Consider the following 16,831-nt stretch of genomic DNA (forward strand, 5'->3'; position numbering starts at 1 on the left):
ATTAACAAAAACATTTTTTTCTTATCCGACCAAATAAAAACGGCTTTTTGAATATCGAAACGATTAAAATGCATACAAAAACATTATCTATAAAACTTATTTAAACAAATTACAAAACAAATTATTTCTTTTTCTTGGGACTTGTTTTCCCTTGAAGCATTGCCAATTTTTCTTCTTGTATTTCAATTCTTTTCTCCATCAAAGCTGCTGTTCTTGTTATCATTTCCAATTGGTTCACTAATCTTTCTAATGCATCTTCAATGAAATCATTTGATGGCATTTTGTAATTAATTTTTTGCGTATTATTATTGTTATTATTCCTTTGAATTGGTTTGCTTACGCTCATCGCTTGTTCGATTCTTTTCTGTGAACTGTTTGAAGTTTGTTTCATTTCTTCTTGTAACGTTTTGATCAATTTATCAAATTTCGTTTCCCATAACAACAAAATTCCGCTTTTATCACACGTAACGAACTGTGATCCGTCGCTGTTCCATTTCCCATCGTTTACAGGTGACGAGTGCGCATTAATTGTGTAGAAAAGTTGGCCTTCAACTAAGTCCCAAATGCAGACTTTCTTGTCTAAACTCGTCGTAAGTGCAAAAAGTCCACTCGGATGTATTTGTATCGATGTGATTGATGAATTATGCGCTTCATATGTTTGAATTATTTGTTGGTTTCGAGTGTCTATAAGAGCAAAACTGCCATTTGATAATGAACATCCAATAATCGAGCCGTCGGGATGGAAGGTGGCACGTGTAACTTGTGATGTCATAGGCCCAAAATCTTGCGTTGTTGTTCGATCTCGAACATCCCATACTCGAACATGATGATCACAACTGGATGTGACAATAATATTCCCATCAGATGAAAATGTGGATGAAGTGACCCAGCTCTTATGTCCACGAAGTGAAGAAAGGAATTTACAAGTTTTAAAATCCCAGATTTTTGCTGATCCATCATTAGACGAGGTTGTAAAACGTGAGCCATCACGCGAAAAATTTATGGAATTGACACAAGAAGAATGCGCTGTGAAAATGTTGGGTTTGGAACGAACGCTAAGTTTGGCACTTAGAATCTTTCCTTCAGAATTGCCAGATAATATCATGATGCCATCTGGAGAAACATCAATTGAAGTCATTTTACTTCTTCCTCCTTTGAAAATGACATTTCTTCCATTTGATTTTAAGGGAAGATAATGTACATTTTTATCTGTACCACACGCAACAACGCCACTTCCATCAGGAAAAAATTGCGTAGAAGTAAGTTCTGTATTTGGAAATGTAATTGTTTCAAGACAAATTGGATCCATGGATTTTATATACCGTTTACTTAAAGCGAACGTTAAAATTCAAAAGATAACTAAAAATAAGCAAAATCACAAGAAACAAGAATTAAAATAGAAGTTGTTATTTTAAGTATCGAATCAATATATGATAAAGATATGGAATAAAAACACATTTAAATATTTATAATCAATATGTTGCAAACATAAAAATTTAATATTTCTTGAACAAAAGAATTGATACAAATGCCCAAAATATTTGCATTATTTGTTTTACAATTTGATTGATTTGTTTTGTTTTAGTATTTTTTTCATTCAAAATATTTACAATTTAAAAAAAAATATTTTGTACAATATTTGTATAACCCTCTGTACAACACTGCATTTATTGATAATAATGGGTATGTGAGATATTAAAAAATAATCAATAGTGATAATAAATTCTTTGCTTCAAATTCACGACCGTTTATATGATGATAAACGAATCCTATAAAAACTGAAAAGTGCCATAAAAAATATGGGTTGGCCTGAACCTCCTTTGAATGGGCTTCTTATTGGAACACTTGTTTTCATTGGTGTTGCTTTCCTTGGAGCAGCCATTGTCGCTATTGCTTTTAGAAAAGGACAGACTTGCTATGCCGTCAATTTCACTGTTATTCTTATAGTAATGGCATTCATTATGTGGGCATGCACTTACATGGCTCAAATGTATCCACTTGTTTATCCAGAGTATTCAGAAGATTAATCGTAAACACTTTTTATAATTATTCCATTATTTTTTTGAATTTTTTTAGGCTAAATTTCCTCATTTCCCTGAGGTTAGTGGGTGTGTGGACAAGAAAGAAAATAAAATTAAGCAAAAAGATTCATCAAAATAAAGTTAATATTATATGATTTATCAATACGCTATAAATTTTAAAAATGAATTCCGATATCGTTCATCGGTTAGGATATGTGGTTTTCATCCACGGGAGCGGGGTTCGATTCCCCGTATCGGAATGAATTTTTTTAAATAAAAATAAAAAGTGAAGTATTTGGATCAAAATACTGATATCTTAAGATTTTTTTCAACCAATTCATCATTTATGCATAAATCTTCAAAAAGCTATATTAAAATTGTTAAATTACTTACACTTTATTAATCGAATATGATCACATAAATATTGTTCTTAAGTATTTTTGAATTTTATATTTTTTGCTGCTTTCATTATGCCGAATTACTTTAAGTTTCTTTTTAGAAATAATTTCTGAGTTTTTTCATATTCCCCTTGATGGAGTGTGAATACTAAATATACCATATTTTTATGACTTACTCACATTACAGAGTGTTGATATTGTCACTAAAAATATTAAAAATCAAACATAGTATTCGCTTTTTTGCATCAATGAGTAAGATGAAGTATCTATTAAAACATATTTTTCTTTTGTTTTTTTTGTTCTTTTTTCTTCACATTCAGAAACTTTACTTTCAACAGAGCATGTTCTAATAATTAGTCTTTGTATTTTTTTATCAATTTCTTCAAGAAACAAATCATTTTCATCTCTGATATGATTTTCATTTAAGAAATCATTGAAATCCATTTTTATGTTTCTTTGCTTTTTCTTAGGCTTTACATTATGATTTTCCTTTCTGTTTTCTTTTGGCTTTTCTATATTTGCGCAAGTAAAAATCATTTCTACAAATTTTAAACGTATATTCACTTCACATTTTTGAAGAAAAAAAAATTTTTTTTTGTCTATAAATGTTTTTATTGCATTATAAATTACACAATTAATCCTCTGAGTTTAATATTGTGCTTAAGGTATCTATCAAGTACTGAATCGCGAATTGAGTTGCATGTTTAAAATACAAATCGACTTGCAACATTTCCACTGATTCTCTTTTAACCTTAAAAGCCAAATACATGAAATCTGCTGACCTTCTAGATATTATGTTCATATCATCGTAATGAAAGAATTCGAATCCTTCATTATTTAGCATCCGTTGTATCTTCGCCAGCACAACTTCAAGTGGCAAATTTATGTCAATAAACGGCTGCACCACATCAAACAGAAAATCTTTCGTTTGAACGTTAGCCCAACCGACGGGCTTTGTCAAAGAGAAGCCATTCTCCAGCGACTGGACATCTGGCGATTGTTGTTGGCCAACTACAGATGTATTAAATGAAGCAGGTGAAATCATAAAGGTTTCATCAAGCAAATTGATCTCATCATCTCGATGCCATGGAATACTTTCAACAGTTACATTCGATGTTAACATGTTATAAAAAACTTTGGCCATGGAATGACCATGCTTGGTTAAATCAACATATAACTCATTGACATCACTGTAGCCAATTTGTTGTAACATCGATATAACTAATGGATCTGCATTACTGACATCAATTGGATCTTGTAAGTATGGTAAAGGTAATGGAGTTGGAAAGATATATGATTCAGGAATACTGATTCTAAAAGCTGGATGATCTTTGATTTGTTTTATGGTTATACGTTTTTGTGGATCTGTTTGAAGCATTCGTGATATGAGATCTTTGATTAGTGGATGGAAATCTGGCATTACATATTGACCAATTTTGACTTTGGCTAAAAGATTTCGAATGGCCGGATCATTAAAAGGATGTTTTCCCTATGAGTTAGTCGTTAGTAAAGCCGAAGGAAATTATTCCTTCGGTGAAAAATACATACTGCTAATAAAACATATAATATGACACCACAACTCCAGATGTCTGCAATACGCCCATCATATGGAACACCACGAATGACCTCGGGCGCTGCATAATGTGGTGAGCCACAACTGGTGTCAGCAATATTTGATTTCATCCAGCGTGCAAAACCGAAATCTCCAATCTTAACATCACCAAACTCATCAAGTAGGATGTTTTCAAGCTTGAGATCACGATGACAAATGGCATGAGAATGAAGATATTCAACTCCATATATTATCTGTCTGAAGAATTTTAAGGCTAGATTCATGTCTAAAGGCCTCCTATGCAAAAGGAGATCAAAGAGTTCACCACCTTGTGCATATTCAAGTATGATGTATAAATGATTTTGACTTTCACATACTTCAATCAACTTTAAAAGGTGTGGATGTTGAAGTAGCCTCATTAACGATATTTCCCTTTGAACATTTACGAGCAAATCTGGATTTTTTTCGAACCAGATTTTTTTCATCATTTTTATAGCAACTAAATCTCCAGTGCTTACGTGTTGTGCTAGCATGACTTTTCCTTGATTACCTTTTCCTAGTTGCCGGATGACGTTGTAGTTCCCAATCATAGAGGTCCTTTGCTGCATTTTAACGGAATTCCGTTTTGGTCCAAAACTAAAATTCTGTGCGGAACCAAAAGAAAAACAAAAATTGAATATTTTACATGGTGTATTCAAAAAGTGTTAAACACACCAAAAGCGTTTTAACGAACGGTTTTTTCTGACACCATTGAAACTTTCCTTTTTACAACACCATTTTTTGTTGGAATATATGGTCGATAAAATGATTGAAAATTGATCAAAAAAATTTATGCAAAACAATATTGTTGGTGAGTGAATCTTCTCATTGGTAAAACTGAAGTTATGTGATTGAGTTTTCACAACATTATTTTTGATTTTGACATTTAGTAGTGATCAAAAATAATTCAACAACATGGAAATTTTTATACTTGAATCAAAACAGAAAAAAATTTGTTTTTAAAATACACTTAAAATCCTGTGTAAAATCAAATATAAATGGATTTATTGATTAGAATTTTATGCAGATTAAAGCAAACAAACCTAGTTAAAACAAAAAATTTCATATGTCAGGAAACAACGAGAATTTCCGGAGCTTAGGAACACTTTTAACAATTGTAGGAGTTCTTTCTTTTATTTCAGCAATTTTTTCTGGTTTCAACAAAAGAATGGTAATTGTATCCAATTTTCTCTTTTTTGCTGGTATCGTACTAGTTTTAGGAATCAAAAAGTTTACAACCTTCATGACTCGTAAGAAGAGAATCGTTGGCACTATTATTTACTTAATTGGATTTATCTTAATTATTGCAAATAGAAATGGATGGGGTGGAATTCTTCAAATCATAGGTATTTTATCAATGTTTGGTGGGTTTGTTCCTATGCTCTTTAACAAAATGCAAAAGCTTCCTTATATCGGAAAATATTTCAGATTTGCACTTCCTAGTTTCTTTTATGATTCGTCCCTTAATGACGAAGAACTACCATACTAAATATAACTGTTTACTCTATATGTTTTTTAATAATTCTAATATTTAAAATTAATTGTCAGAAAAATTTTTAACATAAATTATGAATATATGTTAAAATATATATGTGGTGATTTGATTCATTCTTTTCAAAGATGGAGTATTTTTAGCGAAATTTTTGGGCTTTCTGTGTTTTGAAAGGTGCTTTAAACCACATTTAATGTGCTAAAGTTGTCAGTGAATTGTACCAGAACCAAATTCTTTAGAAACTGAAACAACAAAAAATGTTTCCCATTGAACAAATTGTGTTTAAAATAAGAAAAACATTTTAGTTTTTTTCATTGCACAAACAAAGAACACTTTCCTGATACATTTAATTATTGTATAATTAATTAATTTTTTTCATTATTTTTATTTCCTTTTTAATATGTATGTACTGCAGCACATAACTTACTGCTTCTACATGTGTATAATATTATTTTATATTTTGCGTATATTTCATTTCATTATATAATGTTTGTACTTCAGCACATAACTTACTGCCTCTACATATGTATAATATTATTTGATATTTTGCTATATTTCATTTCATTATATAATGTTTGTACTTCAGCACATAACTTACTGCTTCTACATATGTATAATATTATTTGATATTTTGCTATATTTCATTTCATTATATAATGTTTGTACTTCAGCACATAGTTTACTGCTTCTTCGAATGTGCATTTTGACAAATAAAAACTTTAAAATTACATTAATTTCTTTATTTAAACAATTCGTTCTAATTTTTATTTATTTGAACAATCGAAGGAATCTCTTCAACGCCATTTTCATTTTTCTTATTGGCGCAGCGAAGACTTTCGTTGGTATTTTTCTGAACAAAGCACCGAATGGGATGCACAGCGCTGCGATTACCAGTGATCTGAACTGTTCCTCCAACGTCAGCGGTGCGCAAGCGAAGAAATTACCGAAGTATTGCACCAAAACGAATTCGACAACTCCAATGCCGAACATTATCACCAGGAATATAGTGTTATCGCCAATGCCTGCGATCAACGAGTCATTTCTATCCACGACTCTTGCGTTTACCAAGTTAAACATTTGACAATAGACGAAAACATTAAAAACTAAAGTGTAATGATGTAATGACTTCTTTTCGATGTCGCCATTAAATATCAAAAGTAATGCCACGACAATAATTTGGAAGATGCATTGTCCCAAAATGTTCTGTATCATGAACATTGATATTAATGGCTCATTTCTTCGCGATGGGTTTCGCTTCAATAACGAAGGATGTGGTTTTCCTGTTGCTAAAGCTAAAGCGCCGAGTGAATCCATGATCAAGTTGATCCATAACATTTGCACCGCTTTAAACAATGAATCGTTTAATATTATCGCGGATACAAATGATATAAATAACGTGACAATGTTCGCAGTAAGTTGGAACTGAAGAAATCGACGGACATTATTAAAGATACAACGTCCCCAAATCACTGATTTGATGATCGACTTAAAGTCATCATCCAAGATAACTATGTCTGATGCTTCTTTCGCTAACTCGGTTCCACATTTACCCATAGATAATCCGACATCTGCTTTCATTAATGCTGCTGCATCATTAGTTCCATCTCCTGTCACAGCTACAATTTCGCCATTGTTATGTAACGCTGAAACTATCATATGTTTATCCATTGGTGTCGAACGTGCTATGACATTAACTGTCGAAAGTCGTTCGATAAGTTGTTTCTCATTTAAGTTACGTAATTCAGAACCAGTTACAATGTTTTCGTTTTCTTCATCTTCGGTAATTATTCCACATTCTTTAGCAATAGCTTTAGCTGTGATTAAGTTGTCGCCAGTGATCATTATGACTCGAATTCCCGCGTTTTGACAATCATTAATTGATTGTTTAGTTGAAGGACGTAATGAATCACGTATAGATACAATGCAAATTAATGTTAAATTCGATTCTGATTCATTCGAATCATTTGGAATTGTTTCTAAATCTTTGTAACAAATCGCTAATAATCGATATGCTTGATTACAATGATTATTACTTATTGATGATATTATATCTTTTGTTTCTTTGTTTAATGGATGAACATTACAATTAGAATCTAAATATGACGTACAATTATCTAATATTGTTTCATTCGCACCTTTAACATATGAAATATATTTGTTTTGTTTCGTTATAATAGTTGACATTCGTTTCCGATTTCGATCGAATTGGAATGATTTAATTATTGGGTTTTCTTTTCGCGTTTCTGTTATGTTTCCATTTAATTGCTTAATAAGTCGTAATAACGCAGCTTCTGTTTGTGATCCGATCATTGTACCATCTGCTGATAAATAACCAGTTGTATTTATCGCAATTGATTCCATTAAAGTTTCTTTATATTTATCATTAACATTTTCATCTAATTCATTAACATTAATATCTTTGTCGCCAATAATAACACGTTCAACATTCATTTGATTCATTGTTAATGTTCCTGTTTTATCAGTGCAAATTATCGTCGCGTTACCCATTGTTTCACATGCATATAAATGACGAACAAAATTATTGTCCGACATCATTTTACGCATGGAATATGCTAATGATATAGTGACGGCTAATGGTAACCCTTCAGGGACTGCTACAACAATGATGGTTAATGCATTAATTAAATATGTTAATACATCTTTAAGTGATTTTAATGTAAAGCCATATTTAATGCGCATTAGTAACCATCCAACTGTTAATGCAATAAATGTTAACGAGGCAACAAGCATACCAACATAGCCTATGTTCTTGGCTAAGTCCTCAAGGCGCTCTTGAAGTGGTGTAAGTTTTTGTTCGTTTTCTAATAATGAAAACATTTTGCCACTTTGCGAATTAGGACCAACACATAATACTAAAAATGTTCCACGGCCTTCAACAACGTGATTCCCCGAGTAAAGAAATGGATCATTTTCATCTTTGTCAACGGCTTCACTTTCGCCTGATGTTACAGATTGATCAACTTTCATCTCATATGACTTAATAAGAAGTCCATCAGCAGGTATTTTATCTCCAGCCTCTAAAAGAACAACATCTCCAACGACTACATCAGTATTCTTGATTTTAATTTCGTCGGAATCTCGAATTACTACTACATCAAATATGGATTTAATACGGTTAACAGATGCAAATTGAAGTTCTTGCTTGTGATTAGAATAAGCTTGAACAAATGAAACAATAACAACAGCCATTAAAATTGCAGCTCCATCAATCCAAGAAGTCGATCTTTCTTCAGGAGATGCAAAAATTACTTCAAATATAAGACTAAAAATGGCACATGAGATTAAAATTAATAATGTTTGATCATTAAGTGCCTCAATAAGCATATCAAAAAACGAACTTACTTCTTTTTCTGGAAGTTCATTTGTGCCATATTTTGATTTTTGACTTGAAATTGAATTTTTCTTTAATCCATTTTCAACATCACTATTAATTTTTTTGGCAACCCCATTAACATTGCCCAATTCATGGATTTTCTTTGTGTCTCCACTCTCTATTAGAGAAGACAATTCTGAAGCAGACAAATCCATAATGAAATTTGTTTGGGCGGCCAAATAAACTCTTCACAATTATCTGTTTTCATCGACTCAAAAACTAACCTTGAAAAACCTTTACAAATGGACAATACGCTTCTGAATATTGAGTGTGAACGATGAATCCCTTTCAATTTCGTAAACGTTTACGTCGCAAAATAAAAATGATTTTTGTTGGAAATATTATACAAGTATTTTTAATTTTTTTTTTACTAAATTTTTATAATTCAATATTGTCATTTTCATTTGCTAATTGATCAGTTTCTTCTTGTGTTTCATTTGGATATTCATTATTTATTTTTTGAAATTCTGGAAGTAATTTATCATTAAAACCTTGATCAGATGAAATATCTCCATCATAACGGAAATAGGATAATTTTGGATACCCATAATGTTGAATAATTCCAAATGTAAGTAATAAAAACCCAAAGAGTTCAATATATGATCCAGCAACCCACTCTTCTCCAATTTCTTTTAAGTGACTTAAGTTTGCTGAGTTTAAAAATGAATAATATAAAATTAATTGAATAATCCAAATAATAAATGTTCTAAATAAATCTGCAAGTAAGCGAATAATTGCAGACGTTTTTGAAAGTAAAGTAAATGAATTAAATGCATAAATACTACAAATTAAAAAGAATATTACAACCATAACAGAAATTAATGTTGAATTCTTTATCATTTCAATGGTATCATTAAAATCTTCATGAAGGATTCCTGGTATATAATTAAAAATAAAAAGAGAGATTATAGAGAAAATGGTTGTCCAAATTCCTTCAATTCCTGTAATAATTAAAGCATGAAGTTTTTTCTTTTGAATTATATATTCATCAAATGAAATTTTTATAGCATAAAGAAGTTGTGTTATTATTTTTACAATAATAATGATTGAGTTTAAACCTTTTCCTCCTTGAATTGTATGTGATTTACCTGAATTAATAATACTGGAAGTTCCTACAATGATTAAAGAAAGAGTAATTATTGATAATGCAAATAATTTATATTTAGGAATTACTTGACCAAAATAAAACCTTGTAATTAAAGTAACACCAATAAGTGTTGCACTTTTCATCATACAATCTATTGGAATTCCAACATGATCAATAGCAACCATAGATACAATACATTGGAATACATCAAAAAATGCAGGGATAGAAAACATGAAGAAAAGTTCTTTTGTTATTACTTCTAAAATATTGGGATAATTTATATAATCAAAATAAGTACAAATACAATAAACAATAATTGAAAAAGGCATACCAAAAAATCCTAAAGCTGCAATAAACACTGGCTTTTGGAATTTATGTTCACCATATTGTTTTAATCCATTAGCTTTTGTTTCCAATAATAATTTTGTTAAAAGAGTCCCAAAAATCCCAAGTAAGAAAAAGATTGTCAAAGGAATAATATATCTTTTCAGGCTATACATTAATATCCAATCAAAAACAAATAGCTTTCAGGAACCCAACAAAAGCGGAATTTTATGACTTAAAATCGGTTAATTTTATCATCAAAAATATTAAAACATTATCTTTTTTTTTTTAGTTTTAGGAATGAGACAATTTTATTAACATTCGAAACGCAAATGAAAACGATCAGATTAAATTCAATTAATATCAAAAAGTTCTTAAAAAGGGTTTTAAGCACTAACAGGACTGTACGGATCTGTGTAACACTTTATATTACTGCAAATGAAACAAATTTACCATTTTATTGCCCTCAAAAATATGATGATAAATTAATTTGGGTGAATGTTGCAATACTCCATTTCATAATTGCTTTCTTAGAAATCTAAAAGCCATAGCAATCTTCTTAATTTCCTATATTTTCATAATTGTACCTTCAACAAGATTTACATCCAATTCCTTATGACTTTCGTAATGTTCGAGTTTTTCCTGGAACATTTTTTGAAGATTTAATAAAACCAATTGAATCATCCAAACAGAAAGTAGATTTATTTGGTTTTTCACAAGGATGTTTTGTTCTTCATCATTTTCTTACTGAAATCACTAGTCCTAAATGGTTAAAAGAACATATTCATAAAGTTGTATTCCATGGAGAAACTTTTGCAGGATCACCATCAATTTTTTATGAATTTTGGAACAAAAAATTTTCTTTTGAACCAATTATCCCATTAAAATTAATTGATGAATTTATGGAATCATGGCCAGTGTTTCATATTCACATTCCAAATACTGAAGTACAATTATATTTGTGCCTAATAAAGAAGAATATAAATCATCTGAATTTTTGGAGCTAATGATCAAACATGGAAATAATATAAAAATGTTAAAACATTCTTGGAACAGATTTGTTACTTAGTTTCCAAAAGATATTGATAAAGATATACCTGTTTATTTGTTTTATAATGATGGAATTAAAAAGAGATATCAAATGGATTTTAAAAATGGTTGGAATAAATCACCTAAAATAATTTACGATAAAGGTGACGGAACAATTTCATCATATTCAATAAAAAAGATATGTGAAAATTGGGAAAATGTAAAATGTTTTAATTTTGAAAGTAACTCAAAGCGGTTTAATCATGATGGAATTATTCAAGATGATTTTGTCTTTGAACAAATTTTAAATGCTTTAGATGATAAAGACATTACAATAAGACATGATGAAATATAAAATTTACTAAAATTTACGAAGGCAAATTACCGTTTTTATTTATAAATTCTTATTTACTAATAAAAAATTTTGCTTTAAAATGAATTCCATCTAAATTTGATTCATAAAAATTTTAAACATTTCATTTATTTCAATATTAACTATTTCTTTGTCAATTTTCTCAGTTGCTACTGTAAGTATTGTATCGAATATTTTAAATAATTTCCAAATATTATTTTGAAATATAAAATCATTAAAATATCTTTAAATAAAACAAATATATCACTTTTATGCATTAATATCAATATCTTTTGTTGTAAAAATACGATACAGTGATTTCTGAATATCGGCGGTTATTTCTTTAAGACGACGATCACGACTGTTTTATTTATTCAATTTTACTTATCGTAAATATAACCGTTGCTACTGGACGATAGATTTTTTTCTGTAGATTAACGATCATTTATATATGGATGTGTATTCTCCGCCCAACCAAGCAGCAAAATTTGTAGGATTGAATATGATTCAATTGATTTATAGCCATTGATCATTTTCCTTAAGAACGAATTCTTTAACTTCTTTGTTGATGACTTCTGCGTCACCTTCTGATGAACTTATCGTTGTCATTTCTGTTTGCGTATTCGAATTTCCTTTTTGTTTGCGTTGAATTAAAAAGAGAACGAGTCCAATCATAAGTAATACGATGATTACTGAACCACAGATAATACCAATTAATGCACTTCGTGAAATTGTATCATTTTCATGTAATTCTTCTTGAAGTATTGTATAGAAATTAGAATAATAAATATAATACGTCGGATATTGATAAAGAATATATTCATATGTAATAAATTCAGAATAAATATAATAATATGTCGAATGAGTTAATGTAATACTAATCGAATTCGTAATAATCGATTTGGAAATAATCGTTTGCGTAATGGAATATGTGGAAATTATCGTATGAACAAATGTTCCATCGAATTGTAATGAATTAGAAAGTGAACTTAAATATGTAAATGTATTCGAATTTGTAAAAACATTTGACTTAGTAAATGTATTTGATTTTGTAAATGTATTTGATTTTGTAAATGTATTTGATTGTGTAAATGTATTTGACTTAGTAAATGTATTTGATTGTGTAAATGTATTTGATTGGGTAAGTGTATTTGATTTTGTAAATGTATTTGATTGGGTAAGTGTATTTGATTTAGTAAATGTATTTGATTGTGTAAATGTATTCGATTGTGTAAATGTATTTGATTTAGTAAATGCATATGGTTGTGTAAATGTTTGAGTTGCCATTGGACTGCATCCATCAACAGTCGTTCCTTTGTTTGCATTTTTTTCTCCAAATGTATCTCTATTATATGAATCAATTGTCATAACATATTCTGCAGGAACACCATAAAAAACATCTGATCCTAAAAAACTTGATCCAAATTCTGGTTCACTTTCACCATAATAATATATACATTGAAGACTTGTGCACCCATAAAATGCAGAACTTCCAATTTTGGTAACTGATGATGGTATTGTTATATTAATTAATGAAGAACAGTATTGAAATGCACTATTTCCAATTGTGTTTACATTTTCTCTAATTGTTACTGTTTTTAATTTTTTACAATTATTAAACATTGAACTTGAAATTGAAGTTACTAAATTTGGAATTGTAATGCTTGGTAATGACGAACATGTTGAAAATGCACTACTTCCAATTGTATTTACATTCTTACCAAATGTTACTAAATTTAATGATTCACATAATTGAAACACATATTGTCCAATCGTTTTGACATTATCACCAATAGTAATCGTTTCCAAATCAGAACAATAAACAAATGCATAATCTCCAATAGAAGTAACACAATCACCAATTTCAACTGAAATTAATGAAGGCCACTCACGAAAAGCATCATATCCAATTTCTTCAACGCCGCCAGTGATTGTAACATGTGATGCTTCGTTTTTATATTCATCCCTATTTTTATATTCTTCATTAGTAGTTATATTTAGTGTCCCTGATTGAAATGTTTCAATAGATTGTGTAAAAAAGAGAACAAATAAAATAAAAAGGATTTTTGATTTGATTTCTTCTTTTTTGTGAATCTTTTGAATAATTACGTTTACTTTGTAAATAACAACAAAAAATAATATGATTATTGGAATCATTTTGAATGAGAATGTGGATGGAAAATTTTGACTCGAATATTTGATGAATCCATCAAAGAAATGATAAGTCAGAAAAAAACTTGTACATGAAGAGACGCCAAAAGGAAGCAGTGCAAATGATGAATGTTGTAGCAGATGTAACATTGATAAAAAATTGGAATTCATAACCCATGACACCTGCCACATAAAACCGTCTAGAGAACATAAATACGTTTAAACGTGAAGCTTTCCAAAATTTGTGTCAAACTGAAATAATTGTTATGGGATCCAATTGAAAAAATAAAAAAAACTGATTCGATAGCGCCGTTTGCCATTATATTATTCCAACAAAGAATATGATGAGAATTTATTTAGTTTTATTTATTACAATTTCGGATCTGTTTGCCATCAAAAACAGCAAATTTAAACTTCATTTGATATATCACTCTCCTCAATGAGATTTTTATGGGAATTCCTCTTCGAACAACAAGGATAATAACAACAACAAAGACTACAACTACAACAACAGCTACAGGAACAGCTATCCCCACTGCTGTGTCGGTGTTACCTTTGGAGTCGTCTCCTCCATTTGATTTCATTTCTTCGTTTTTGGCATTTGCTTCTTGTAATATCTGATTAAATTCTTGTTCTGATTGTGCATTGTTTAACTTATTAATGTACTCTTGTTGCAAATCGCCCAAATTTTCCAACTTTCCGATGTCTTGTTGTACTGTTTCTTTTTTATTTGATTTTATTTCTTCCTTTTGTGATTGCGCTTTTGCAACAATTTCATTTATTTCTTTTAGTGATTTTGCATTTGATACTTGTGCTGTGTAATTCGATTTGTTTTCTTCATCTAAAAACTTTAATTCATCAATTTTATTCTTTGATGATGCTTTTTGTGTTTCTTCATTTTTGTTTGCTGCAGATTCTGCACTTGAAACAATTTCATTTACTTCTGTTTGTGTGTTTGCTTTTGATATTTGATCAGCATACTTTGATTTGTTTTCTTCTTCTAAAAACTTCAATTCATTTATTTTATTATTTGCTGATTTCTTTTGTGCTTTTTCATTTTCATTTGCTGTACTTTTTGCATCATCAACAATTTTATCGATTTCTTCTTCTGATTCTGCACTTGATATTTGTTTAATTTAATTTGCTTTATTTTCTTCTTCTAAAAACTTTAATTCGTTAATTTTATTCTTTGCTGATTTCTTTTGTGTTTTTTCATTTTCATTTGCTGTACTTTTTGCATCATCAACAATTTTATCGATTTCTTCTTCTGATTCTGCACTTGATATTTGTTTAATTTAATTTGCTTTATTTTCTTCATCTAAAAAGTTTAAATTATTAGTTATCCTTAAAGCATCATCTTTAAAGGATCCTTCATAATCAGAAAATGCCTTATTTCCAATATATTGAATTGATCCCAATTTTTTCATTGCATATTTCATATGTAAGGTGCTTCACATAATAAAATGCGTAAGCACCAATAGATGTAACATTTTCTTCAATCTTAAGATCAGTAATATTAAGAAAGAAATTCTTCCACGGAGCAAGTGTTTCGTTTTCGAAATCGCGCATTGGTCCATTTCCTTTAATAGTAAGAAGCCCGTCCTCCCATGTCCACCTAAGATTTGATCCAATGCTACCAGAGTCTTTCGCTTCTAATTGATATAACAATGGCTTATCTTTAGGGGCACTAACTGTATATCTTTTATAGTGATATTCATAATCAGTAATTGATAAGCCCCATTCTAATTCACCACCTGTATATTTATAACCATTCTTATGATCTTTGGCTAAGATTCCCCTTAAGAACAAATCCTTCTTGTGAATCTTTGCTGTCGAATGCAAACCAATTTTCGCCAAGATGAACCCAATGCGTGTTTACTTGTCGTCTCTCCAACTACAGAAAAGCCTTCAACGCCTGCACGTGCAGGTGGTTGAAGAAGAGTGTTGATATAGCTGAAAAGCCTTGGCATACAGTTTTATGTAAGAAGAGTGCGGTATAGACTGAATTTCCATTTTGAGGTATCCCGGCATATTCAACATTATCATTAATCCACCACCAAAAAACAACCAGTTTTTCGTAATCGGTGTGTAGATCATTGTCAGCACGATATCCGGTAAAATTACCTGTTGCAAACATTCGATCAACTTCTTGACGAGAAATACGTTCATGTTCTTCACTAGTCATGAGAGAAGATGTATAGTCCAAGATAATTGTGTAGTAACCATGATATTGATTTATTTGATGATAAGGTTGGAGCCACTGACTTTTAAGTGTCAAACCATTATTAGATATTTTTAAATAGCGATAATATGACAAGTCAACTTGTTTCATATATTCGAGTGAATCAGTATATGCTTGTGTGAAATATCCTTTCCAGTAATCTCCAGCTTCACCAAAATTTACATCTTCAGGGTTGGTTGTCAATTTATAATGTTCTTCAGGAGTCATAGTGAGAGTTATTTTTACACTCATCCTCCATGTCACCAAGTTTTTTAGGAGAAATTCTAGAATTTCATCATATTGGTCATGAGTATAGTTTAGAATGGTGAGATCATGGACTTCTTCGCGAAGAGATTGACCATAAATCTTTAACAGTATAATTAAGATTTATAACAGCATGAGCATGTGTTGGAAAAATTATAGATGCGAACATTATCAATAGAATCTTCTTTAGTTTTATCCGCTTTAATTGTTGAATCAAATAATAATCTATTCCGGTGACCATTTTCAGATTCCGCAATAAACTGTTGAAAAAAAAAAAAAAAAAAAAAAAATTCAAATATTATTTTTAAATAGGTTAAAATTATTAAAATAAATATATTAAATACATATCTGCTTCTATAAGTGCTGTTCTAAATGATTTAAATAATTACCAAATATTATTTTGAATTTCCAAATTATTAAAATAAATATTAAATAAAACAAATAAATATTTTTCGCATTAATATCAATTCCTTCTTGTTCAAGAAGTAATTTCACTATTTCTGTATG

At 29.9% G+C, this 16,831-nt stretch overlaps 5 protein-coding genes across 5 annotated transcripts; 1 reads left to right on the forward strand and 4 right to left on the reverse strand.

Moving 5' to 3' along the window:
- Positions 1-121: 121 nt before the first annotated feature.
- GO595_004708 (uncharacterized protein) lies at positions 122-1,309 on the reverse strand (the record flags this gene model as incomplete). Its single annotated transcript, XM_067917870.1, has 1 exon — positions 122-1,309. One exon carries the CDS (start codon positions 1,307-1,309, stop codon positions 122-124), a length of 1,188 nt encoding a protein of 395 aa, XP_067775290.1.
- Positions 1,310-1,799: 490 nt separating this feature from the next.
- Positions 1,800-2,027, forward strand: GO595_004709 (V-type proton ATPase subunit e1; the record flags this gene model as incomplete). Its single annotated transcript, XM_067917871.1, has 1 exon — positions 1,800-2,027. One exon carries the CDS (start codon positions 1,800-1,802, stop codon positions 2,025-2,027), a length of 228 nt encoding a protein of 75 aa, XP_067775291.1.
- A 1,026-nt stretch (positions 2,028-3,053) lies between these two features.
- Positions 3,054-4,579, reverse strand: GO595_004710 (CAMK family protein kinase; the record flags this gene model as incomplete). Its single annotated transcript, XM_067917872.1, has 2 exons — positions 3,054-3,908; positions 3,968-4,579. The coding sequence occupies 2 exons, from the start codon at positions 4,577-4,579 to the stop codon at positions 3,054-3,056; spliced, it is 1,467 nt and encodes a 488-aa protein (XP_067775292.1).
- Positions 4,580-6,270: 1,691 nt separating this feature from the next.
- GO595_004711 (calcium-translocating P-type ATPase, PMCA-type family protein) lies at positions 6,271-9,051 on the reverse strand (the record flags this gene model as incomplete). The annotated part of the gene is made up of 1 exon (XM_067917873.1): positions 6,271-9,051. The coding sequence occupies one exon, from the start codon at positions 9,049-9,051 to the stop codon at positions 6,271-6,273; it is 2,781 nt and encodes a 926-aa protein (XP_067775293.1).
- Positions 9,052-15,228: 6,177 nt separating this feature from the next.
- On the reverse strand, positions 15,229-16,288 carry GO595_004712 (leucine-rich repeat protein; the record flags this gene model as incomplete). The annotated part of the gene is made up of 2 exons (XM_067917874.1): positions 15,229-15,663; positions 15,761-16,288. 2 exons carry the CDS (start codon positions 16,286-16,288, stop codon positions 15,229-15,231), a joined length of 963 nt encoding a protein of 320 aa, XP_067775294.1.
- Positions 16,289-16,831: the final 543 nt, after the last annotated feature.

Source organism: Histomonas meleagridis, assembly GCF_020186115.1.
Source record: "Histomonas meleagridis strain 2922-C6/04-10x chromosome Unknown contig_27, whole genome shotgun sequence".
NCBI lineage: Eukaryota > Parabasalia > Tritrichomonadida > Dientamoebidae > Histomonas > Histomonas meleagridis.